The 26,279-nt window shown below is 42.0% G+C and overlaps 1 protein-coding gene across 1 annotated transcript in view; it reads right to left on the minus strand.

The window, feature by feature from the left end:
* The window catches only part of PLCXD3 (phosphatidylinositol specific phospholipase C X domain containing 3), a 79,424-nt gene that overhangs the window by 16,455 nt on the left and 36,690 nt on the right, over nucleotides 1-26,279 (minus strand). Inside the window, exon 2 of the mRNA XM_074166624.1 lies at nucleotides 8,574-9,282. Coding sequence (XP_074022725.1) covers nucleotides 8,574-9,282 — 709 coding nt within the window. The remainder of the gene's footprint in view (nucleotides 1-8,573; nucleotides 9,283-26,279) is intronic.

Consider the following 26,279-nt stretch of genomic DNA (forward strand, 5'->3'; position numbering starts at 1 on the left):
AGTCACAAGCTCCGCACAGCCAACATCTCATTGAGACAGCAGGGAAGGGCAGTGAGGAGCTGAGCCCTCACGGCTTCAGCATCTTCCTTTATCAAAGGCAGGGAACAGAGGGGTGGCCCTGTTGGTACTCTCCTCTGGTATCAGCAAAACCAAGGCAACCCTTAATGAACTTAGCTCTGAGAAAAAGCCAGCTCACAAGGAGGCAAGTTTCTTTGCAATATCTGCTCAACCTTGGGAAACAAGGCAGCAAACAGACTGGCTAAAATGATCCCCTCCTAGTTACTCAAGCAACACAGTACACTGCTATACCTATAGGAATTATTTGGATTATGGCATTGCCTCGGTGCCGTAATTTGAATGGGTCTGTCTGGAAAAGGAGAGAAGCCAGTTTCAGAGCATGTAAATCCAAGTAAGAAGGGAACAGAGGTCCATGGCTGTCCCCTTTCACTGTCCAGTAGCAAAATTAAGAACCCATCACCCAAGATCTGATTGCATTCTTGATTTACTACACAACATTGTTTGCTGGCACAACTGAGAGCACCATGGCGCTGGCTGAAAGAAAGTTAAGCGGGTTTTGACACCCTCACCCTGAAACATATGATGGTAAGGTTCCTCCTTTGTGCTATAGCTCAGAACAAAAATTTTCAGTGGGAAAGTGCCTGCATTTCACCATGGTTCATACTCCATTCTAACTGCTCTGTCTCCTTCAAATCTTAATACTATTTTATGATATAATACATTCTGGATGACAGTTGCTTAGCTACAAAAGCTCTCAGATCAACAGCTATAATATTAAAATCTTGCCAAAGGTCAAATCCCACTGTATGATCATTCAGTGTCTTAAAGACATGTCTTTTATAATTTTTCTTAGTGTCTGACCCAAAAACTAAAAGACATTTTACTCTAATAGGCTGTGCTCTGTTGAAACAACTGTACAGCCTAGGACAATTGCTATCATTATAATTATAGACAAATTCTTATTATGGTCTCTGTCTACCTGAAATTTATATCTTATCCACAAAAAAAAAAAAAAAAAATCAATCCTGGAAGAAAATGGAATTATGAGACATTTGCCTAGGAGTAAAGCTGTAGAGAAAAGATCAATAAAACAAGGTTAAACATTTCCAGGCTTTAAGAACAAAAGAAATCAAAATAAATTTTATATTTTATCAAACCAGCATCTTCACAATAACAGTGGGTCCCTAAGAAAGAACCGCATTGCACCCCACAGACATTAATACCTAGGGAACAAACTTTATAATCTGTCTTAATAGCAGAAAAACACAGGCATTTTTATAGCCCATTCAAGTTCTGCATTATAGAGAAGGTGGTACATCACCATGACCTTTGGCCTGGCTGCTTTTCCTATTTACAAGTCCATTTCCACTCCCCCTGTTCCAGCCATCTCCTCGGTACAGAAGTGGCAGCAAGCTGCACAACGCCTTACTGCTCCTCCGCGTGCTTTGCCCCAGCACCACTCTGGCTGTAGCCTGGACGCCCAACTGCTCATTCCCTCCACAAAGGCAACCCACCTGTAACCACAGGGAAGCGTTTAACAAAATTAACTGCAGGCTTGGTGCACCTTCTGACGACAGACCCCAGGGGCTTTCTGTAGCCAAGGCTTCCTTGGCCTACCATCCAAGCGGAGATATCCAGGTGACTTCTCTAGGGACAGCATGGATGCATTCTCCCTAGAAGACTACAACTGAAAGCCCTCTAAGGCCTTGGAGGATGCTGGTAATTGTATGCAGTATTTCACTATGTGCAATAGGGTTTTAAGAGGTCACTTGAATAATTTTTGACAATTTCTCTCCACATCCTACCACTCCAGGACCATGGAGCAGCTACAGGGAATTAAAAATTCAAACTTCCAAACATATGCATGTTACTGCATGTTAGTTAGCCCAGAACTGCTCAGTTCACTGCTTAAAAAGTGCCAAGGATGTGCCTATCGATCTACTAACTCATCAGTCCTGAAGACGATCGTTTGCAGCGCGCAAGTGCTAATGCAACATAGAGGCAGGGATGCTATAGCTGCTGAGTTCGTATTTGCTTGAGTTTGTATTAAATGTCTTTGTATTACAGAAAATCATTATCAGCTTGAAATAATTGTGAATAATAACTGTGTGAATAAATCTGTAAAGGCTTGTTTGTGTAAGTCTCTATGCTCATTTTTTACTTTATAAATGAAGCAGAGAAGGACCAACCCATTCAGGAACTGTTCCCTTCACAATGAGGTAAAAGCACCTAGGCAGACCCAGGCCCAGCATCGACAAATGCACTTCCCTGGGGTCTGCACTTGTTAGCATCTATTAGCTGTAGGGTTTCCTTAGTGATCTCAATAATGTCAGAAAGATCAAAGAAAACCCAACTGACTTAATGAGCCATTTGCAATTTCACTACAGCAGCCGTGCAGGCTGAAGCATGAAATCTTTGAGACAAGTAGATGTTAGTGACAGCTTACAGCAGCGGGGCTGTGGGAACGAACATTTCCTTTTCATGATGAAAAACACTTGCTGCTTTTTGAATACACAGGGTCAGACTGTGCTCAGAGTGTGATGATGGGATCACGTAAAATATCTTTACAAGTAGTCACACACCACCTACTGCATCTGCAAGTAGGTGTTTTGGTGCATAACATGATAAAAGTTACAAGCAGGTCAAATAGAGGAAAAGACTGTGAGACATCCCCCCCACCCCCCCAAGAAAACACTAAGCCAGCTGCCCCAAAGAAACACCTCAAAGCTAAGCCACTGATAATGCTGGTGATCACCATGCCAACCTCCTTTCTGGACTAAATCCCACAGGCTACTAATAGGCATGTAAATAAATATTCTTGCCTAACAAAGTTATGAGAAATCCTGTGCTCTTGTATTTTTGTGGCATTTTAATACTATTCCAGGTTCATGACCAAAGCCATCAGACACAACCACCCAGCACTTCCCCGGAGAACGTTATACTAAAATCCTTGTGCAGACAGATGCTCCGATGATGAAACGCCACTAAAACACCTGCTGGCAAAATCGTCATGAACGTACACAGCCTATTTGGGATTTTACTGTGCCAGGCCTGTTGATGGCAGGTAAGATGCTTCAAATGTGCTCAAGGTCTCCCTGTGCTGCTCTGTGTGCAAACATGGAGATTGCCTCTGGTGTGGAAAGATTAGGGAAGTAATTAAGGATAGCTTGAGGAAGAACAGAAATACTAAGTATTTGGCTGGATTGCTCAGAGTACTTTTGAACTCCCTAGTAATATACCAGAATGATAGCCTGTGCCTTCTGGGACCAAGAAAAAAAAGAAAAAAAAAAAAGACAGCTGCCTCCAAAGTCAAACGCAGCAAGGGACAAGCATGCTTGTACCATACTCGTTAGGGAGGGACCACATCTACACTTGCCTCTCGGCAGCTAAAGAGCTCCCACACTCCACCTGTGCTGCCATAGGGTTGCTGAGCCTCAAACCCAAACCAACTCATCTCACCTTGCTCCTCTCCTGCAGCCCGTAATAGAGACAGATACCAAGGTTACAAGCAGGAAGGACACCCAGACAATTAGCAAAATATGGCTGCCACAGTTGCTATTTCTATCGTCATTTTTCTTCTTCATATAAAATAGTTAAAGAAGGGCACCAGTCAGTACCAAGTGTGGATCAAAATATCATCAAATCCCACTCCTCCAGCAACACAGAAACTCTCAAAAATTCAGCTGGCTGAGATACGGATTGGAGAAGGATCACACCCTCAGTAACTGACTCAAAAATCCCACTTCTCGCAACCTCAGGGATTATTTTTCATATAATATCCACCTATTCGCTAGCTAAATCTGACCCTGCTTAGTTTGTGACTGCTCCCAGAGATGGCTTTTCTTCAGACAACTTCTGTGGCCTACTTACTACCCCTTTTGTTAATAGTGTGGCTGCTTTGCCTCCACTTCAAAGGTTCATTCTTGTGTGCAGGATTTATATTTTTTTTAATTTGCTTTGGTTGCTAAGGGGGAAGCTTCAGCATTGTGGGCAAGGATTTAGTCACATGTGAGCTACAAGGAACATTATCCTTAGAGATTAATTTGGAAGTCAAGTGACAATCAGCTGGGTATGTGTTTATTTTCTATTTCTTGAGAGCTTTAAAAGTACCACAGGATTTCTGCATCCTCTGAAGGAATCTATTCTTCTTCTATATTATTCATCCTCAGAGACAACAAAGAGAATATCATGCCTGTCTCCAGTGTCAGAGATAAAACTAGTAACTTCACTGCAAATCAGAAAACAAACTAGATTATTATGAAGAACAGCTCTACAATCATCAAAAGGTTGTTTCACAACCGCCTTTCAGATGTACTAAAGGCAGCTGCCTCACTGTGAAGTTAATTCAATAAGCAGAGGGAATGTAATTCATTTGGTACGAACTGTTTGCTAATCAAAGAGTATTTCTTGGCATCTAAACTGTGCATGACAGAATGTTAAGCCTGAAAACATATTGTTAGCCCTCAAAGTTTTTCATCAAATCCAAGAAACGTAACATGCACGCATGCAAGTGATTTTTCTCGTTTAAGTACTGAAGATGAAAGCTGTGTTATGAAGTTTTCTAATGTCGAGCTGTGGTCCTAGGAAGGGCTAAGGAGAAATGGCTTTTCCCTCCTGTATTTGTGCAGGACAGAAAGCTTGATGACTTTCTGATTTCTCGTTCTTTCAAGTTATTGTCCCACAGAGCATTACCGGTGATGAGAGCAGCAAAGCCTGTGAGCAAGCATTATCAGTAAAAAACAGTCCTGGTATATCTTCTACTGAATTCAGTCTTAGGAGCATGAAACTGTTTGGTTTTTTTTTAAAATCAAGGTTACTGTGGGCCTCCCATCTTGCACATTTGTGCTGTGGGGAACAGGCTGAGGAATAACACCACTTTTCCTTCCAAAACGTACCACCTTAGGAGACTGCTCTACTGCAGTTTGAACATGTGGACCTCCACCACCATAAGGCCACAACGATGAAAAGCTATGAAACCAACCATCTTGGCTATGGAGGAATATTTCACCATGCTCTTTCACACGACATGCAAAGCAGCAAAAAGGAGCATGGACTGCCGCACGGTGTCTGCTTGCAGCTTTCCTGGTCTGGATGTTGCAGCTGAGAGAAACCAGGTTTTCCCTCTAAGGTGGCCACTGCTCTTCAAAACATAAATACCTCGTGACTAACAAACAACTTCAGGGATCAAAAGCTGGTATGTTTTATTGGATCCAAAAGGATCTAAACTTTGCTCTATTTTCAGAATTAAGTCAGTATGTAAATGAAAATGGCAACTGTACAGATGGAAAAAAAAAAAGGCAACTACAGGTTTTATTTGAAAATTCCAAGGGAACATTTCTTAAATGCAATATTTAATTAAGGGAGACAAAAACACCACACCAGAATTATTTGAAAAATTCAAACTTATACTACATACACATTCAGATCGTTGAAAATTCAATGTGAGGGAAAAATCCTACCCAAGTATTGTTACAAAACCGCGGCCAAGAGCAAGATATTGCATTCTTAACGCAAAGCTCTTTGCCAGCATTTACTAATAAGCAGAAAAACAGTATAAAAAGTATAAATCTATGCAACAACTAGCAACAAAAGCACCTATGTTATCCACCTGGACACCATAATGAGATTTGATCTGCATATTTATTCTGAAAAAGACAGAATAATCTTTTTACAAAAAATTACCAGATGGTTCAAAGTAGCAAGCTGGAACATATGCCCTGGCTCCTTTAGTATGAATTACACACTTTTAAGTTACTGAAACATTAACGCAGCAAGATTGAAGAGAATTCTGTAAATTCTACTAATTGTGCTGCATCTTTTAATTGCTGATCTATTTATTTTTTAACAGGTTCATCATCAAATGAGGAGCAGTTCTGAATATATTCGATGTCTACTTTTAGAATGGTTAAGTCAATACACAAGCTCAGTTTCTATGTAGATTAAGACACATTCCATGCCTGTGTCTTCCTGCAGTGTATTTTTGTAATAAAAATACAAATAAAAATTCAAAATAAGATGCCACACTTGGAAGACTAAATACTAGCTTTGGAGATAATTTTAAAGGTCAATTTCTTTTACAACATTTAAAATAGTTATGCAAAGAAGGAAAAACATATTCACGCAGCAGATGTGATTACACACTTGTGGCTCGTGAAAAATTTTAGTTGCAGTTTGGAAAGAAAACATTTCCACGTATTCCAGCCCAATTACTTTCTGACATTTCAAGTAAGTTATCATCTCAAAATTTGCTGCAGAGAAAGGCATACTTAGAGTTCACAGGCTCAAGTTGTTCAGAGCTCAGCCAAACATACCCAGAATCTATTTGAAGTTTTCATTTTTCCAAACAGCTTCAAGGAAGCACATTATGAGTCAGAGAAGAAGAAAAGGATTTTTAATGGCTATTTTCTTGATGCAGCAAGTTATAAGAACCTGGTAGTTTCTTGATTGTTCTACTTCATGTTCTAAAGAACACTCTCTCTAAATAACCCACGTTCTAAAGAATCCCTGAACAAGAAGGTGAGTGTTTAATAGTAAAATCCATCAAAAAAGTAGTATTTCACTACAGAGAAGTGCTCTTCAAACTCAGTAGAAAGGGAGATCCTGAGTCCAATGGAGTCTATAAAAACATATGTGAAGAATATACAAACAGCTGCAAGTGCAGTCACACAAGCACTTCAGAATCATATCCCACTGCTTATAAAAACCTTCTGTGTCAGTGTTTTACCATTTCAGGTAAAGTTTTCCCCTGTTTTTTCAAGTTAACAGTCACTTGGGAAAGCTGCCATAAAAATGGCTCAACTTCTCTCAAAAATGAGGGATGTTTTCTTTTAGCAGGCTGTAGCATCACAGGCACTGTGTCATTCATCTCCTAGAGGAGGACAGTGTTCCCAATAGACCTTCCTGGCAGAGACACATCCATGAAGAGAGCAGAATGCTACCAGGCCATTGATCCCCATCATAATTTTTTTTTTTCCTTTTTTACACTCTGCAACCTTTTTTTTTTTTTTTAGGGGTAAAAAATAGCTCTTGTGTCTTGGCATTAAATTTCAGGTTTCCTACCACATTGTCAAGAACATAGTCACACATATATGCCTTTAAGCTGAAAATTGGCTGTGATTTATCAAAGTCAGAACGGTATAAATAATGCATACTTGCACAGATGGCTTTTTTTGTAATGTAACAACTAATGGCCTGTCAACACAGTATTCCATGTACACAGCCTCTACAATGGCCTGCAGTCTCTTTCCTGTATGATAGATGAAGGCCTGCTAGGAGGCCAGTTTGATATAACGTGTGGTTATATGCAGAGATGTCATGGTTTGGGCTGGACTGGCCACTAAACGAAGGATAGATGCTCTCTTTAACCTCTCTCGCTTCAGAGAAAGGAGTGAGAATAAGAGAGAGCGAGGGACACTTATGGGTTGAAAAGAAACTAAACTACTCTAATGAAATATTAATAATAAAAAGGTAATAATAAGAAAATAATGAAATATATACAAAACTGTATTGTGGTTCCAGGATGATGATCACGTCACTGGCAGGCACTGGGAAAGTCCCAGACTGGACTCAGAGACAGACAGGAACCATATTCCAGATTTGGATTGAAGGCGCACAGATAGGGATCAAAGGCAGAGGAAAAGACAGAGTCCTCCTTGGACATTGGCCATTGAAGAAAGAAGCTGACCCTTTGATCCCTCAGCTTTTATCCTGAGCATGGGGCAGATGGGATGGAATACCTTGCTCGTCAGTTTTGGGTCATCTCTCTTGTCCACTCATCCCTATGGGTGTGACCCCTCTACACTCTTCCGCTTCCAGCCCTCCAGCATGACACACAACAAATTTAGCTGACCTTGGTTGTTATACCAGTAAGTATAAGCAGAAACCTCTCTGCATACCATCCCTGTGTATTAACTATAAACATCAGACCTTATCACTCTGGGAGCAGACACTGTCTGAAAAATATGCTGTTAATTTCAGAAAGCGCCTTTAGTTAGAAGAGACTTAACTGAAAGAAAAAAATCATTCTGTTCTACCTCAAACCAGGACAAGAGAGAAAAGCCACGCATCTTTAATGTGTATAAAGGTAGTTAAGGATACAAATTCTGCAAATTTTGCTGATGAGCCAAAATGAAAAAAATGTTTACCCAGCACCCAAAGCCTGATGCATAAATAAAAACTTTAATGATCTAAATCATTCAGAGAGATTTGTCCACATCCAGTAAGGAAATCCAAGGCAAGGTGTTCAGTGCTGACGGTAAGAAACCACAGTTGAAGAACAAAAAAAATGGAAAAACCTGCATGCAGAAAAGAAAAAAGCTAAACCAATCCCATAAGATCTTATTAGGCTTTAGTGCCAGATTTTATTCAAGATATAAAAGCTTCTCTTTCAATATGTTTCTCTTTAAATATTTTAGGATTATGCCAAAGTTCTGACTAATCCACAGCAGCATGGAAGGAACACATCTGCTGGAGTTTCTTTAAAAGGAATGAGAAAAGCAGCATTACCAACACACACATGCAGCACAGTCAGCACAGGCTACCCGCCACAAACTTACCTTTCTGTGATCGTTTCTCTGAGACCACTCGCAACCCCTTTCACCACCGTACTAGCCTTTGGCGTCAGCACTACTTGAGAAATAAAAAAGGAGCCCTTCTTTCTTCTTTCGGTGATTGATGCCTGGAGGAATTGAATCAGTTTTTCCGGATCTGTGGTGTTTGCCCAAGGAGCTGGCATCATCTGGCCTGGCCAAAGAAACGGTACCTCAAGAGCCACTGGACTGTGGTAGAACACCAGCACTTGGTGTTCTTTTTCCCACAGGTACTGGAGACTGACTTCATGGGCAAATATAGCAGGACACATTTTGTTTCCGTATGTGTCTTTGAGCATTTGGACAAGCTTTTCATGATGGTATTTCTGCATCCCATAGAAGTGATTGAAGTCCAAGAAGACCACTTCTTTTGGGTGGTCAGCAAGAAACGCATTGATCTCTTCCAGACCCTCCTTGACTTTGGCACTGAATAAACCATGAGCAAAGTAGAGTTCATTGTCTGGGTCTCTGGGCTTGGTGGAAATTCTAAGATCAAAATACCGGATACCTGCCCCCAGCTGGCTGGTGAAATTCATGGTCTGCGTAGCCAACCACTTCCTCATCAGCTTTTTGGCCACAGTCCCAAAAACAGACACAAAATTCTGGACCGTCTCTGGCTGCTCAGGCCCAACTGGAGAGGCTTCATCGATGTAGAAGCTAAACGAGTCATGAGACCCTAAAAACACAACAAAGGGAAACAATCAGTATTGTATTCATGTATTTAAAGTAATTAGTGATTCTTTCTTAATACACACAGTTTTCTGACCTGTACTATTGCTCATCAACAGACACCTCCCTTGCCCTTTTTTCTCAATTCACATTTGTCTGGCAGCATTTACCCCATCAGCACCTTGCAGGAACTTGAAGTAAAGGTAGTGCCTGTTTCATTGTTTGTCTGGGAGCTCCCTCACTCTCTTCAAGCTCTTGCTTATGCCCTTAAGCTCACTGAAGTCAGCATGCTATGGACATCAAGGCAATCCTGGTGCAACTCCAGCAAAGCTAGTCACATAATAAATCCCCAGAGTCAATAAGAAGAGGAGAGTCTGGCCCTGTACACTGAATCATGCACTGTCTGCTTTGCAGAACCAAAGCAAAAAAAACCAAGTCAAACCAAAAACATCCTCCACATACCTTTATAGCCAGCTAAAATACGAGTTGAAAAATGCCAAGGACATGTGAACTTTCTGCCCCTTTTTTTTTTTTATTTCAAGTCTCATCTGGTCATCAACAAGGTTACTGAATGGTGTTTTCCTTCTTAAATTTACCTCTAAAATTCTTTCCTTTCCTTTGTTACCTAAATGCAACAGATAGGGCAAAGGATAGCATTGCATGCCACTGCTGAAATACAGAAACTTCACTGCCTGCTCTTGACAAGAAGGAGATGTACTATTTAACATGTTTATGTACAGAAGTTATCATTTTCCACAACATAACAAAGTTGAATACAAATATGTTAGACACTTTGCTATGAAAAATTCTCCCTGCCTCATGATACATCCATTAAAAAAGACCACCACAAACAAAAAAGCCAACAACTTATTTTGCTTAGCATTTAGACATTTACATGAAAGCAGCTGATAAAGCTAAGGACATCTGCAAATCATTCCTCTGTAAGGGACTTTATCTTCCTTTATGGAGAGATGAGCTGACCCTAGATGCTTCTCACCCTTGTGTACCACTAGCCGTCTGGCAATCTATACAGAAGTACTGTCTGGCTGCAGGCAGAGCCACGCTCCCGCTGTCCCAGCCAGAGGGGATGCTTCTGGTCAGATTCACCGTGGCAAGCAGGTCTGCTCCTCAGCCGCTTGCAGAACTCCTTCAAGGTCAGCAGGACTTGCATTTCTGAAATGAACTGCAGCACTAGGCCCTCAGAGACCAAATCCTAGCATCAAAATGAGTTCAGAGCACAAGCTTTGCCTGCTACGGATGCTTTCATAGGTGCTTTTCAAAATTACTTTCCAAAGCACAAATGCTGTTGCAAATAAGTATCACATTAATGAAATCCTGCTAGTCAGACATTTCTGATGGCGATGCTATTTTAAGTGAACTGGAACAAACCCTATAAACTGAAGTGACAGCTGTAACATTTTCTTCTTTAACAATAAATGGAGTCACGACAAATCATCTCAGACTCTAGCTTGGATTTGGCTTTCTTTAATCTGAGAATTGTCTTAAAATTTTGTACACCCCTGCTTTTCACAGTTGTCTCTTTGAACTGCATTTTACTTTAAATATTAGATAAATTTTCCATTTTGATGAAGCTTTCTACTGCTGAGTGTTAAAGTGATAGCATATTCCTTGCAGGATCCGATTAGATCATGGAGTATCTGGTTACACACAGATATCCCAGGGGACCAGATCTGCATCCAGAATTTTAATGGTAAAACAAATGATTAGAGCAGTGACTTGTGTTTCAACAGTATTACAGGGAAAATCAATGAGATACATTAAATGTTCTGCTCAATGTAACCTGCACTAATCTAGAAATCAAAGTAAATCCAGTCTTGTTTAAAACAAGGCATAGCTAAAATATTAGCAAGGGATGGATCTTGCAAACCCTCACTTTGTCCATTGAAGTCCCTTTTATTTCAGTAGGATTTTATGTCAGAATAAGTACATGTATAAACATGATCGCAGCAGTAGGCTCAAAATGGTATTAAGGTTAATTAAACCATTTGTCCTTTATTGTCTCATCTACAGTTTACAGCTAAACTTGACCACCACGGCCAATATGCAACACAAGTGCCAAACACTACTTAGAATTACAGAAGTCAAGACAAGCAGCACAGTTGTCACAGCAGAAAACTAAGGTGAGCAACTTGTCAGCAGGTAGCTTTTAACTATTGGTAATGCAAAACATGGTGAAGAGAGTGTAGCGGGGGAAAACACCACAGTTAGAAATGACTGAACATTACAAGCAGGACAGTTTAGAGTAATATTTTTTCTTAATCATGGTCTTCGTGCGCATATGGGCATTCCTACGTGGAAGATATAAAGAAAAGCACACAGTGCATTGAGAACCTCCATGTTTTGTAACCTAAACAAGGAAGCCCTATTAAATACTGCAAAAAAGAAAGTAAGGCTTGACTTAACTTGGTTGACACTGAATGAAGCAGATACTCTGTTCAAGAGTGCATAAAGCTTCCTCCTGAGTGCGGAATTTGAACAGGTTATTTAAATATTTATTTTCATCATGCACTCACATATATTTCCTTTTGCCTTCATCCTGCCCCGTTGTCTTAACCAGATTACTCATATAACTCAGGGAAATTCAAAATCCTTACACTTGGCAGAGCAAATTAGAGTATGATCTTTTCCACTGTCATGCCCCAAATCACTAGGTTCCTGGTAATCCTGTATGAACGTAGACTTATATTTAGCGGTTTCCTTCCAGCCTTGCTTTGGTGCATGGGGAAGTTCCCATCCTACTTTGCCACTGGGAAGTGGACTTGCAGGTTCTCTGTATCGCCAACTCTCAGCTCCCATGAAGGCAGGATGCAGGGTACGTTCAGAAATACTAATGCAATGACACCTGCAGCCTTTGGAAGGCAGCAGTTCTTGGCCATCAGCCGTGTTTGTTGTGGTAGGGCAGGGGACATACTGACCTGAGGTATGGAACAGTCTCTATCACAGACACTTCAAAGTCTCAGACATGGGGAAGCAAAGAGAGGAGAAATGGCTAGTCCTAAGACACAGAGGGAGGAGGGGTAAACTGACGAAATTCCTCTTGTGTGCAAGCATATTTTCTCACCAGTTTACTAAGTGTCTAGCACTTTCTTAAAATATTGCACACTGTTTTCCCCCTAATTCAACAACAAAACATATTGCTGATCTGAGGAGTCAAGGATGAAGGCTCATGGATCAGGATCACAGGGGTGGCAAACAAGGGGTAAACATGGTGTGCATATGTTACTGACTGCTCAGTCAAGAAGAGAGAGTAGACAAAGACTTCTTTAAACAACTGGAAGAAGCCTCGTAATTACAGGGTTTGTTTTCATGGGGAACCTCGAGACATTTGCTGGAAGGGCAGAACAGTGGGGCACAGGGAATCTGGAAAGCATCAAAGACTTTTTTTTCTGCAGGCACTCCTTTGGGTAGACAAGGTGCACTGCTGGACATGGTACGAATTAAAGAAGAAATGTCTAGGTACACAGAGGCTGATGGCAGCCTTAGCCAGAATGATTATGAGGTGACAAAAGAATTTAAAATACTGAGGAAAGCGAAGAAGGCAAATAGCAGAATGAAAATCCTGGCTTTCAGAGCAGCAGTCTTGGCTTTTTCAGGTAATTGCGAAGTGGTAGCCTGTGGGATAATTACCTTAAATACCAGGGAACTCAAGAAATGGTTGAACTTGAAAGACAACCTCTCTAAAACATATGAACAATGTGCAAGAAAACAAGCAGGTAAGGCAGGAGGCAAGTCTGGCTGAATGGATAACTCCTGAGCGAGCTCAAACTTAAAAAGCCATGTACAGAAGATGAAAGCAGGGACAGGCTCCCTGGGAGGAACAGAGGAGGATGCAGGGCAGGAGTGAGGAAGGGCATAGGGGTGGGAAACCTGCAAGAGGTGGGAGAGGCAACAGAGAGCTCCTGCAGATACATCAGCAGCAAAAGGCAGCAAGGAGAATGCTGGGCCACTACTGAACAGGGCAGGAGACCTCATAAGGCAGGACAAGGAAGCTACCGAAGCACTTGGTATCTTCCTTGCCTTCGTCTTCACTGACAAGGTTGGCTCTCAAGCACCCCATGTCTCTCTGCCCAGTACTCTCTCTCTTTCAAACTGCTTCTTATAAGTAAAAGGTGACTAAATTATATAGATTAGAAATAGGGACAAGGACAAGACAGGATTCATCTGAACATGCAGAAGGCACAGGACAAGACCACTGTAAGGCTGCCCTCTCTCACCTTTGACAGGTCACATCAACTGAAGGAGGCAAAAGCTACACTCATCTTCAAAACAAGAAAGCAGGACAATCCAGGGAACAACAGTCTGCCAGATTCATTTCAGTCCCAGGGAAGACGACAGAGCAAGTCCTCATGGAAACCACTTCCAGCTTATGAAGAGTAAAAACGTGACTGGGAACAGCTACCATGGGTTTAGCAAGAGCAATTCATGACTGCCTTCAGGCATGGAATGACTGGCTTTGAGGAAACCAAAATTTTCCTTTTACCTCAGCAAGGCTTTTAACACAATCTCTCTTAATGTTCTTGCAGTCTAACTGGGATGACACCAACTAGATGAGTGCACTATAAAGTACATGAAAAACTGCCTGGACCATCAGGTTCAAAAGGTTGTGGCTGAAGGTTCAAAGTCTACTAGCAGCTGACTACATGCCAATTCTGTTTAACATCTTCATCAGTGACACAGACAGTGTGATGGGGAGGATCCTCAGCAAGTCTGTAGGTGAAACCAACTTGGGGAAAGAGGTTAATGCTCTGGAGAGAAGAGCCAGTATTCAGAGAAATTTCAGCACAGCAGAGAAGCTGGATGACAGGCTCCTTAAGAAGTTCAAAGGCAAGATGGACCCAGGACAGACAACCCCATTGAGTAGCACAGCTGGGGACCAACTGGCTAGAAAGCAGCTCTGCAGAAAAAGACTTGTACACTTGGACATAAGTAAAAAAAAACTTCCTCCCAAGACCAGTTAAGCTCTGGAGTGGGAGCCCAGCAAGGCTAGACTCTGTATCCCTGATTCTCAACTCTTGGCTTGACAGCCTCATCTAACTTGGAGTTTGCTCTGCTTTAAGCAGGGGATGGACCAGGTGAATTCTGGAGCTCCCTTCCAGTGCAAATTATTCTGTTTCTGCTTTCTCCACCTCCCCCAACATAAAAAGAGATTTGTTTCTTGTCTCTCAACCTTAGAAGGCATTATCAAGAGACACTCAAAATGTCTGCAGCAGCTGTGATCCAAAAAACAAAAGTGGCCCGTTTCAACGACCAAAACATTAAATTTTCATCAACTTAGTTGTGGCCAAACACTATTTAGATATTCAAGACTAAAACATGCAGTATCACTTAGATTGCAAGAAAACAGCTGCTAGTACTTTTACTAGGGAGAATGGTCTCCTGTTTTCTTTACTGAGTTCCTGTAATAGGACAATCGGGAATATATAACCCACTACAGCTCAGCTATGGACATTTTTATGGCTTCCCTGGAGGGCTAAACCCCCTATTTAAAAAATAATTGGGCTCAGTGCTGAAAAAAAGTCCCTCAGAGAGAGGGCGTTTCAGTTCAGAATCATTTCTTCAGTACCACAGAGGCACAGCGAACCTACTATTTTTGGTGGCCAAGCTTTAACATATCATTCATAAAGCTGGCAAGCACAGCTGAACTTCGCTCTGACCTCCTCGTGCCTCACCATTGGCTCTGGCCATGCCTCATAACAGCCTGGTATAAAACAGCACCTAAAACAGAGGTGCAGAATCAAACAGTGATGCCCAACATGCTCCTGACAGCAGCAATCATGCACTGAAGATCTACAAGTTACAGAAAAACCACAAATAGATAGAAGAAAAGTTTTAGTTTTTGGCATGTTTTACTCCCTTCCCCTTCTACCGCAAATCTCAAGCTCCTCTTGTCTCTGTGCTGCTGTTTCTAGATAAACCAGTTAAAGATGCACAGACAGCCCCATGCAAGTCCACTTAGATCCGGTGAAGAGAAACTGAGAAGCCTAAAACTGCCTCTCTGCAGGGAGATTAGGGAGCTTTCTCCCTGCAATCCCCTAAACTTCTGTTTTCTTCTGTGTCCGAATCAAGAATCCTGCAGAGCCTGAGCTGGCCACCTCCCATCTCTCACCTACCTCAAACTCCGTGGTCACAACCAGCCAAAACACCATGATTAGCCAAGGGTATCTGGTGAGGAAGCTCATCTACAGTCTTGTTCCCCCACCTCAAACTCCAACAGTCACTTGGGATTTCTGCAACTCCCTAACGGCAAGCAGTTCCCGCGATACCCATAAATTAGCCAAGCTTTTCAGGCAACGTTGCTTGCAACACAAGCAGGATGGTGCCTACCTTTTGGCTTTCTGAAGAGTCAGGAAACATTCTCTATGGAAAGTCAGAGCAGTGAGTGCTCTTCCCAGAGTCTTAGCCAGACAAACAACCACAATTTCTTGTAGCTTGGTGTCAGTATGAAAATTGGGATTTTCATTGAAAATAAAAGTCAGACTTTTCTTTACATGAGAGGAATATTTTTTAATATCTAAGGGTATCTGGGTTTTATTCAAGTAAATTGTCTTATCAGAAAGTAAGAAAAAATATTTTATAGGCCTGCATTTATAGGTGGTGAGCTAGCTCATACATAAATCAAACTGAATCACCCCCTCTCAAGCAGTGAAAACAGAGGAGCTACTTAACTTTTCGTATATAAAGTCTTGAAGTTTCTGTTAAAAAAAAGATATAAACCAAAATGAAGATGTTTTTAAAATAAGCCCATTAAACAAACTTGAAATATCTGTGAGGTAACTGAACACAAATCACTCCACTTTTTAAAATCAAATCTTTTTCCAGGTCATACAGCACAAATAGCTTTATACCCAGACAGTTAAATCTTGCAAAGTCAACAGTTTTAACCTGTTAAGTAAGCATTTTAATGCTTTCCAACTATAACTGTGGGATGAATTAACCTTGGTTTTCAATGGGAGATTACTGATAAAGTACAAACCCAGAGCCCTTTTCTAAGCACACTTAACTGGTTTGAATGATTTTAATTATGTTCACAAATGTCTGCAGGAAAGAGCCCCATTTTGCTTTAGCTTCTTTCAGAATAATAGAATTCCAAATTGCTTCGGAGTTACATTAACACCAGATAAATTGAAGTCGTTGAATATCAGGGAGCAAGAAGAGGCAGGCAGTGACAAAAGAGAAAATGCGTTCTGGTCGCGTGTGAGAACGTAAGCGAAAAAAGGTGACAGGAGTGACAGAGAATGAAGCTGTTAAAGCAACATTTGTTACATTACTATTAACTATGCAAGAATTCAGACGCTGCTGTGAATACGGCACAGTCACAGTTTCCCCGTCAGAAGTGCACTCCCCAATCTGCCCGCCTCCTCTGTGCCAGTCCTATCCCCAACAACAAGCTCTTTCCTTCCTCCGCTTGTATCCCTTTCTGCCTTGAAGACCTTGGTGTTAACGTGAGAAAAGGAAAGGAAATGTTTGCTCCCTATCCTGCCCCGATGCTTCCCAGAAGTGGCAGCCTCCCCCTCATTCCTCCCCCCAGGAGATAAAGGTGCATTTTCCCTCTGCCACCAGGCGAGTCCTGTACCAGCCACTGGAAGTGCCCGTAACCATAACTCGGACCTCGGTCCTTTGCCTGGGGACACGGTGCTGTGCTGCCTCATCGGAGCTGTTACCGCAGGCAAAGTTGTGTGTCAAAGGGACAATCTGACAGACCAGAAGGGTGCACAGTAAGTAGCATGCAAGCAAACCATGTTAAAATGTTTGCAAGGGTGAGCAGAACTATTTCGTATTAAAAACCACTTCAAAGTCATATTTTGTCAACCTCTGCCAGACATGGTTTCTAATACCACTTCTGCCATAGGTGGAACCCTGCATTTCTCGGCCAAACCATCTCTGCTGGAGCACCATGATCCACATCAAGTGGCACAACACAATGACAACAGACACACCAACACAGCCTAGAGCTGCACACTGCAAAGTACAGAACATTCAACACCCAGCACATAACAACCACTCTTGGACCAATGTAATACAGAACAGTGAGTTTATCCTTCAGAGAATCACAGAATAGTTGAGTTTTGAAGAGACCTCTGGAGGTCATCTGGTTCAACCCCCCCTTTCTCTTGAGTCTAAGAGAAGTAAGTGAAAGAAAGAAAAATTTTTGCACAGATTAGTGCAAACCATTGAAGTCTGCTCAAAAATACCTTCCCGAACCAGCATCTTCACAAGGAAGAAAGAAGAACTGGTAATCCACCAGTCTGGAGATGGCATCCTGTATCTAGTGACAAGCTTTCAGACCTGGAATGACTCTATATTTTTGTTCTCCCTATAAACAAATCAAATTTTCACACACAGGAAAGAATTTTAAGCAAGTACTAATTCTTTTTCCTCTGGTACCTCCTTATCACCTACGAAATACTCCTGAGGATCATTTTGTTTTGTGCTGTTGAACATGGCTACAATTGCCTGCAGGGGGATTCTACGACTGTTGACATTGACAGTAATCTCCATGATCATGACAAACTGCTTTTGACTTAGGCTGAAGCTCTTACCATTTTAAGCTGTTTTATAAGAGACAGCCTGTGGACTGTGGCAGTTCCTGCACTGGAGAAGTGTTTCTGGTCACTAGACTGAGCCAAGACCAATTCCTCACCTAATCACCCCTCCTTTCCTATAAGGAAGTCACTTCTAAAATCAAACAGGTTGGAAGGTAGGGAAGGATCTACTTGGCTTTAAGACCCAAGATAACTGGCAATTACCACAGTATGAGAGGCAAACTTGGTTAAAAATCTGATTAGGTTACTCATTATTCAATTCATACTAATACGTTTAGTGTACATAAAAGTACCCACATTCAGTCTCTTACAGCTCCCTCCCACAAACACGAAGACCTGCTCCTGCTGCTCTTGGAACACTGTATCACTTAATTCCACATTTCAAATTCTCAATAGTCTGTTGAAAAGTAAAGAAATAGGGGGAAAAAAGTGTAATTGTATTTCTTACTCTCTAAACAGTGTGAGCACGTTCACAACTATGGACATCATGAGGCTGATTCTGCTAAAGAAACTATTATTTAACAGAAAATTAGCACAATCCTGAGAGCATGTTTCCCCTCTCACTTAGTAACTTCCTTGCTGTCCTGTAATTATTTGGGTAGGAGGAGGTGTTATAATGTTTTCTGAGACACTGCTAAGAGTAGATAGCCTCCTACCTCTTCCCAGTCAAACCACCTCCAGACAGATTTCCTTGTAGACTTCACGCAGACAGCACATCGAAGGCAGCAGAATGGAGCAGTATGTGAATGGCGGGGGCTTTCCAAGAGCCTCAAGATTATTGTACTCTAAAAGCTCATCATTAATTGAATTATTAGTTTCAGCCAATGTAAGTCCTAACCAGGCCAGCCTTTACTCAGAGAAAGGTGAAGGGTGAACCCTTTACTGAAGGGTGGGTTGAAGGAGGAGGGAGCCAGACTCTTTTCAGTGGTTGCCAGTGAGAGGACGAGGGGCAACGGGCACAAGCTGGAACATAGGAGGTTCCACTCAAATATGAGAAGCAACTTCTTTACGGTGAGGGTGCCAGAGCCCTGGAACAGGCTGCCCAGGGAGGTTGTGGAGTCCCCTTCTTTGGAGATTTTCAAGACCCGCCTGGATGCAGTCCTGAGTAACATGCTCTGCCATGCTCTGGGCAATCCTGCTTCGGCAGGGGAGTTGGACTAGATGATCTTTATGGTCCCTTCCAACTCTAAAAATTCAGTGAAATTCAGTGAAATGTAAGGTTAACACCACTGGAAACATGAAAAAGGGCTCCAAGATCGGGCCATAGAGCGGAGCAGAGAAGGTTTATTCTCATGTTTGATCAGCTCTGTGGAGACCTGGCCCCACATCACAGCGGCAGAAGGGCGAGCTCCGGGCAGCACCACTGCTCACCACTTCTCCCCATCTCCACAGCCCCCAGCGCCATGCCCAGCTGCTCTGCCCAGCGCCAGTCGGGCCACCAGATCTCCTGCAGGCATCTAAATGCAAACAGCGTGGGGAACACTTCTGCATTACAGATGCAGTAGTGGAAATGAACACGTTGAGGACTGAGCAAATCAGTTGGTGTGCTTTGCCCACTATTTTTTCCAAATGTGATCTAAACCTCCTGGCTGTACACAGAAGAAAAGGTGGAGGGGAAGGCACTAATATTGCCTATGCCTATACCAAATGCGAAAAAACCAACCCTGTTGGACGTTTGTACACTCCACTGAAAGTTTCAAAAGGTGCAAAAGCCTGAAAAAAAAAAAAGCCTTTTAAAAGCTGCCCTACAATAAGCCACTAAAAAAGTTATTTTTATTTCTTCAGTCAAGTGAAACTATAAACACGTTTTCACAATGGTTTGTGAGCAGACACATAACAAATTTTTTAATAGAGAAAGGCTCCCTTCACCTTCAGGCTAAAACACAACAGGATTCATGGAACCTGTGCAACCTGCTGTGAGTGGACCTGCTTTGGCAGGGGGGTTGGACTAGATGATCTCCAGAGGTCCCTTCAAAGCCCATATCATTCTGTGATCCTGTGACTTCAACTCAAAAAAATTAGGAAATCATCTCTTATTTCTGACACAGCAAGAGTAACCACCAAATTTTTAAAAGTATCTTTACATAAGGATTAACCAAGCACCTAAAATGTACAGTTTAAGATCATCAGAAATTACAACTTCCACAGCAGACTGGACACAACACTACAGCTTTCACGATGCAGGTCAAGTGCTGGGACAGGCAAACTGCCATGGCCTTCTTATTTATGAATTTGAATGTATTTACAAAGACTGAACAGAATATTCCATGTCACATTAGTAAGCATCATATACAACCTTGTATTTTACGGACGACTATAATCTGAAGATGAATTAGCTATCTAATCACTTGGAAATAAAATACTTGGGGGCAGCGCTGTAGCTACTGTCAATCACCAGCACTCCACAAATGACAATTCTTTCAAGTTTTTGCTTTTTTGGGAACACTGCAAACAAATCTACAATGCTATTTTTTCTTTTTGCTCACCAAGCTCACTGCTGCATGTTCATATGCATCAGAGATCTCTATCAGATCTGACATTTTAGTTAAACACTAGTCTCAGAAGTACCGTATTAGCTATTTTTCTCCTTAATTCAGGGACTAGCATACAAGAATGTGAACATTTCAGGGAGTAAAAAATAGCAAGAAGTGTATCTGATTCTAAGCATAAAATTAATGTGCCAGGAATAGTTTGGGGCGTGTTTTATTCCAGCACCAGCTCAGTCTGGCTGAGTATGTCATCAGCATCCAAGTTATATCTCCTGGGGCAATCATCAACACTTGAATTGTAAGCCAATAGCTTTGGGACTAGTGAGAAGCTGTGATGACCCCAGGCAGCTCTGCTGAGCATGCAAAATGGCATCTCCACACAGTGAGTTCCTTCTGACCATAATTCTTTTTCATAACCCTAATGCTGCCATTGACAGGACAGCCTTGAAAGGCAGTATGCAACCGAGGAAGCATATTAAAAAAATAAAAAAAAAGCGAGAGATCTGTTCATATCTCTTTCTCTCCATGCACACATAAAGCACTACTTATTATGTACAGCCACAAGTAATTCAATGTTCACACTCTAAAATAGGATCAAATAAGACAACCTCTGCTTCTTGTGTGGGTTTTTTTATATCTTTTCGTGGAAAATGTTCTTTAATACTCTTGCTAACAAGAGAAATTTCCCTTGAAATAATTGCTTCTGATCACACAGATCTCTCTTGCCACTTAATGCATCTTTTTGGCAACACAGAATGTTTTGGATACTTGATTTTGCATTTCCCCCATCTTTTGCCTCTCCTCTCTTCTTTTTTTTTTTTCCCTCTGTGGCATATACAGTATAGCCCTTTCCTAACTCATGGCTGCACTGATGCGTGTATCAGCCTCAGTATGGTTCTTATTTCATTGTGCTCTCCCTTCTATTTTTTTTTTTTTAAAAACAGCCAACAAAACAAACAACAGTGCACTATTTTCTAAGCATCACTACCAAACAGTTCTAGTGATCTTGTAGCTGACAGAAATTACTTGCACAGCATATGCAGTTTCTGCATCATTACCCAGTATTTTAAGGCTAAGAAAAAGGAAAACCAGGAGATGTGGCTGGATAAAATGAGATTGCATTGCAAAGCCAGTGAAAGAATGATGCCTTAAAACAGGTTTTCTGTTGCTTTTAAGATCCCTACAAGAAAGCCACTGCCTTCTGAGATAGATCACCACAAGGACTTTAAAAGGCAACATTTTCAATTGTTTGTGCAAGCATCAAACTCTGCTGCAAGGACACCTGCAACACAGAGAATAAGGACTCCTCCTGCACTCTAATGAGTGCACTGACAGTCAGTTTATCAGCTCTCCAGGACGGGTTGTCCTAGGGACAATATTGACAGAGTTTTCTACTACCGTGCAAGAAATCCAGGCTAGATTCTTTCCATTTTCTCAGTCCTCAAGCTTGAAAAGCTGGGGCAAACGTGAGCAGTTCATCTGATTCTTGTGGGAGAAAGCTGGGAAAATAGGTGGGAGAAATTTTCCCTTTTCCGAGTCAGTTTGCAAAGGCTTTCACATACACATCCTCTTAAAAGATCACATTTAATAAGCTGTCCATATAAACTTAGCTGACTGACCACATCAAGGCTGAGAGACAACAGAAGGATGTAAAAGACTGCAAAGGAAGGGGAGGAAGAGGGAAGCATGTAAGGTGTTATATTTTGACCATTCCCCTTGCTCTGCAACCTTTCCTTTGGTGGCCTCAGATCTTCACATTAGACATTGCTCTACTTTTGTGCATTACTTTTGTGCACATTTGACAACTGCTACAAACAAAATAACTCCCTTGGCCACTGCACTGAATGCAAGATGCGTCTCCTGAGATGAGGTGCTCGAGAAGAAGCCTCTCTTATGCAAGGTCTCCTCAACTATAAGCAAAGACACCGTAATGTTTGACTTCACTGAGGGAAATGAAATATTCTCAGGCCCCAAGATGCGAGTGGAAAACACCATGTCATCTTTGCCAAAGCAGTTGTTTTCCTGCAGAAGCCAGAAAAACAGCCCTAAGCCCTTGAGGCCCAAACATTAGGAAGTCACCAGCACCACGCACGTACAAATGGAGCACCCCTCTGGCCCAGGGGATCCCCAGCAGCCAGTTTCCTTTGCTGGAACCCAACAGGGTCCAAGAGCATGGGCAACTAGAGCAGTGCCACCATGAGGAAACACACAGGTTCATTCAGCTGGCCATAAACATAACCCCTCCACCAAGCTACCACACCATGGTGTCACTGGCCTTCTCAAGCCAAAAGGTCTGCAAATAAGAGCACAGCTCTGCTTTACGACACACAACTACTGCTTTACAACATGACTCCCTGGGAAAGCACTATAGACAGCAATACTTTTCTAGGAGCCTCACCATCTCCTCCGTGTATTCAATATCTGAATTCTACATCCAACTCCAGAACAAAGAAAATAATCTCATTCAAAGATTTTGCATGTGAGGGTTCAAAACAGTTGTGGCTTTCACAAGGCATCAGCTGCAAGGCATCAAGAACCATCAGAACATCACACACACCGGGCTTGCTGGCACCCAGAGTTGGTGGCAGGTGTCAGAGCATGTCCTCCTCGCAGCCAATGTTGCCCTCACATCTTTCACCACTCTTCCTGCACCACGCTTTGCTGCTCAGATTCTCATGGAAGATCTCCACAGTCACAAGTAGCCACTGTAAACTATCCTTTCTAGGAGCATGTACAGAAGATAAAAACATGACTGGCACTCTGCATGAAGAAAAGCAACTGTAAAACACTATATCAATGCCAGAAAAATGCCTCTTGCAGTGAGGTGACACTAAGATTAGAAGACAATCAGCCAAGATGGGAACCATGGAAAGATACATCCAGTTGGAAAAGGAGAATCCAGAGAACAAGTTTAAATAGAACTGTTTATTTGGTCACTACTGAATGGAAATATAAGCAAAGATGAGCTGTGGTTTTACTCCTTGACCATGAGGTGTGGGTAGACAGGAAACCTCTCTGCAACCAAAGTGGGAGGTTTAAAAATAAATCCTATTCAAGCTGGTTAAATATGTTTGCAGGGCAGCATGGTTCAGGTAAGCACTGTCAGCCAGACCAGCCGCGCTGTGACACGGCAGCATCCCCTCTCTGCCAGGGTTTTAAGAGCCCTCCAGACTGAGGTATGGGATAATATGCCACCTCCTCTTCCCCACAGGTTCACAACCTGACTTCTGAATAAGGCTGAACCGTAAAATATGAGTTTTAATAATACCCCTTCCAAAGTTTTCATGCTTTTACTTATAACTCTGAATAATCTTCCTATCCACACAAGTGACTCATTTCATTTTTGACCTTGAAGACCAAGATACATCACAAAAGAACAGAAAAGAAAACACAGCAAAACACCAAGCCTAAAGAAATAATCAATCTCAACCAACAAGCCGGTAGCAGGACTCACTTGGATGCTATTTTAGCTGGTAGATCAAATGAAAAAAAGCTCACGGTGTTAATAGAAGTAAGCATTACAAGTGTCACTGTTGGAAGACCCTTAGCTAGGATTGTAAAACGTGTCTATGAGCCACAACATCTGGTACACATCCTCTCTGGTCCAGGAACATAAAGAGACTAATAATTTCATTTTGCAAACTGAAGGGCGACAAGTAAAGACACAGAGAATAGACAGGATTCAAACTGTGAACGCCTGCCTTTTACTCATCTCTTCTACCATCACTGAACAGGCAATTTAAAGCCCTGCACGATCGATCAACCCAGAGTCCCGTCAAACACACTGTGCCCAGCAATCCAATTTCATTCCAGTTCTTGCATTATTTGTTGCTAACAGTATCTGCTTGATTCAATACGGCAATCAAATAAGCCACTATATAATACAGAGGACTATAAGAAACGAATGAAAGAAGTTATAAAATAGCAATATTCCATTTCCTAAATTTTCAGCCTACAGCCCACACCAGATTCTCAGTTGGTATTTATCAGTGTAGCTCTAATGATCCATTAGGCCAATTTAGACTGCAGCAGATCTGGCTGTTAGTGTTTACCATTTAGCATTAAGAAGTCAATGAAAAAGCACAGGCAGCACTATTGATTAACTGGATGAACAGTCAGCTGATCTGCACTTTGTCCAGGCTCAGGATACATCCAATTTACACTGGATATGCTCATGTTTTTAAAAACAATAATTAGTTTAGCCGTTTCATACTAACACTACATAAATACAACATTTCATAGCAATCTCCTACCATGTAATTGGATACTATCCTCATCCTCCCTCTAACTCATTTCAGCTGCTTTCATCCCCGTGCTTCTAAAGTTAACTTTGATACAGTAAAACTTACAAATTAGTAAATGTATTTTAAGGACCTTTAAAAGCATCTGAACACAGAATGTTTTCAGTCTTGAATGTGCCAAAAAAAGTCATGTTTTTTCTGAACATCTTGGCAATGACTGCAGTCCACCTAGACTGACTGTGTTTTGGCTTTAACGTGACGCTTCCTCAGCTTACATGTCAAAATATCGCTATCTGCAATAATCCCACAGCTGGTGATACTGGTAAAGCTGACCATATTGGCAAAGCTGACACTTACAGTACAGTGATGATGTCAGCGCAAATTCTTTCATGCTTCGTTTGAATCCTCTAATAACTTATGTGCCACCCTTTTCTTCTGGGTAGAGATTGCCCTCATTACTCAGGCAGGAATATCACAGACCAAACTACCTTAACATCCCCTTCCCCTCCACTCCCTAGCTCTATGCCATCCTGAACATTTATTATTTCAAGCCATTTGCAAGGACTTGCTGGAGACAGCCCGTTTCTGAGCCAGCTGTGAGAGGATGTGAATGGCTTGTGTTAAAGGAGACCCTTTGCTCTAAACCATTAAGTAATTCTTTAATAGAATGCCACTGGTAGACAGTGGCTTGGTTTGACAGCCCCACTCCACAGCCACACACAATGGCAGCTGTTTCATACTGCTATTATTGCCATTTTTCAAGCAGACTGTCAAAGCTGAGTCTTTATCAGACAGTGTCTATTTTTTTACCTCTCTCTGCCTTTCTTCCAGTTATAGACATATATATTAATTCAGGAATTTGACAAATTTTGAGTAACTGAGGTATTTCAAAAAATGAAATCCTTGTTACGTCTTTTAGGAGCAGCTGTACTGGGGAAAAAAAATGATCCAGCAAGTCACTTGCAATTATCTAAAAGTGGAGCAAGTTGGATAGAGACCGAGATCTTCATACTTAAATTCATTTAAAAAGCTTTTACACAACCTTAACCTGTCTGTTGGATGCAGAACCACCCTCATGCTGGGACATCACTGAAGCTGTGGAGCACATGGAGCCAAAGTTCCCAGGACACCCCCATCCCTGCAACACACAGTTGTGACCCAGAGCGCAGTGTGGGAAGACAAATTCAGCACTTAGCTTTGGTGGAAGTCTTTTCATTGCCAAATTGTCATTTCTGCAAAATGGAGGGTATTAATAGACTCCCATTAAAAGTTTCCAAGTAAAAAGTGCCAGGTAGGAATAAGGCATTGCAGGATTTTCAGCTGAGGCAGTACCTGGTGCAAGAAGACACTCAGTCAATGGCTGAACAATATTCTTGTTAATGCCTGTCATGGACCATAAGGGCACCCCTCTTGCCCACAAGAGCCACTGTGCTGCACTGCCACCCTCCAACCCGCAAACCCCTCTGCCACAGGCCACCACACAGCCCCTGGGCGCTGCCGCCAGCCCAGCGAGCTCAACACAGCCACGACGGCAGCTGCAGAGCCCGAATTTCATCCTTGCAGGCACACAGCGCTCCAGACGGTGCCGCCGCAAGGAGGACATTGTCCTCCCCTCCCGCCCGGTAGCATCGTCACTGATCAGACAGATCCCACATCCAGCACAAGAGGCCTTCTTGATGAAGTTCATTTTTGTGCTGTGCGCACAACCGT

Source organism: Numenius arquata, chromosome Z (genome assembly GCF_964106895.1).
Source record: "Numenius arquata chromosome Z, bNumArq3.hap1.1, whole genome shotgun sequence".
In the NCBI taxonomy this organism is placed as follows: domain Eukaryota; kingdom Metazoa; phylum Chordata; class Aves; order Charadriiformes; family Scolopacidae; genus Numenius; species Numenius arquata.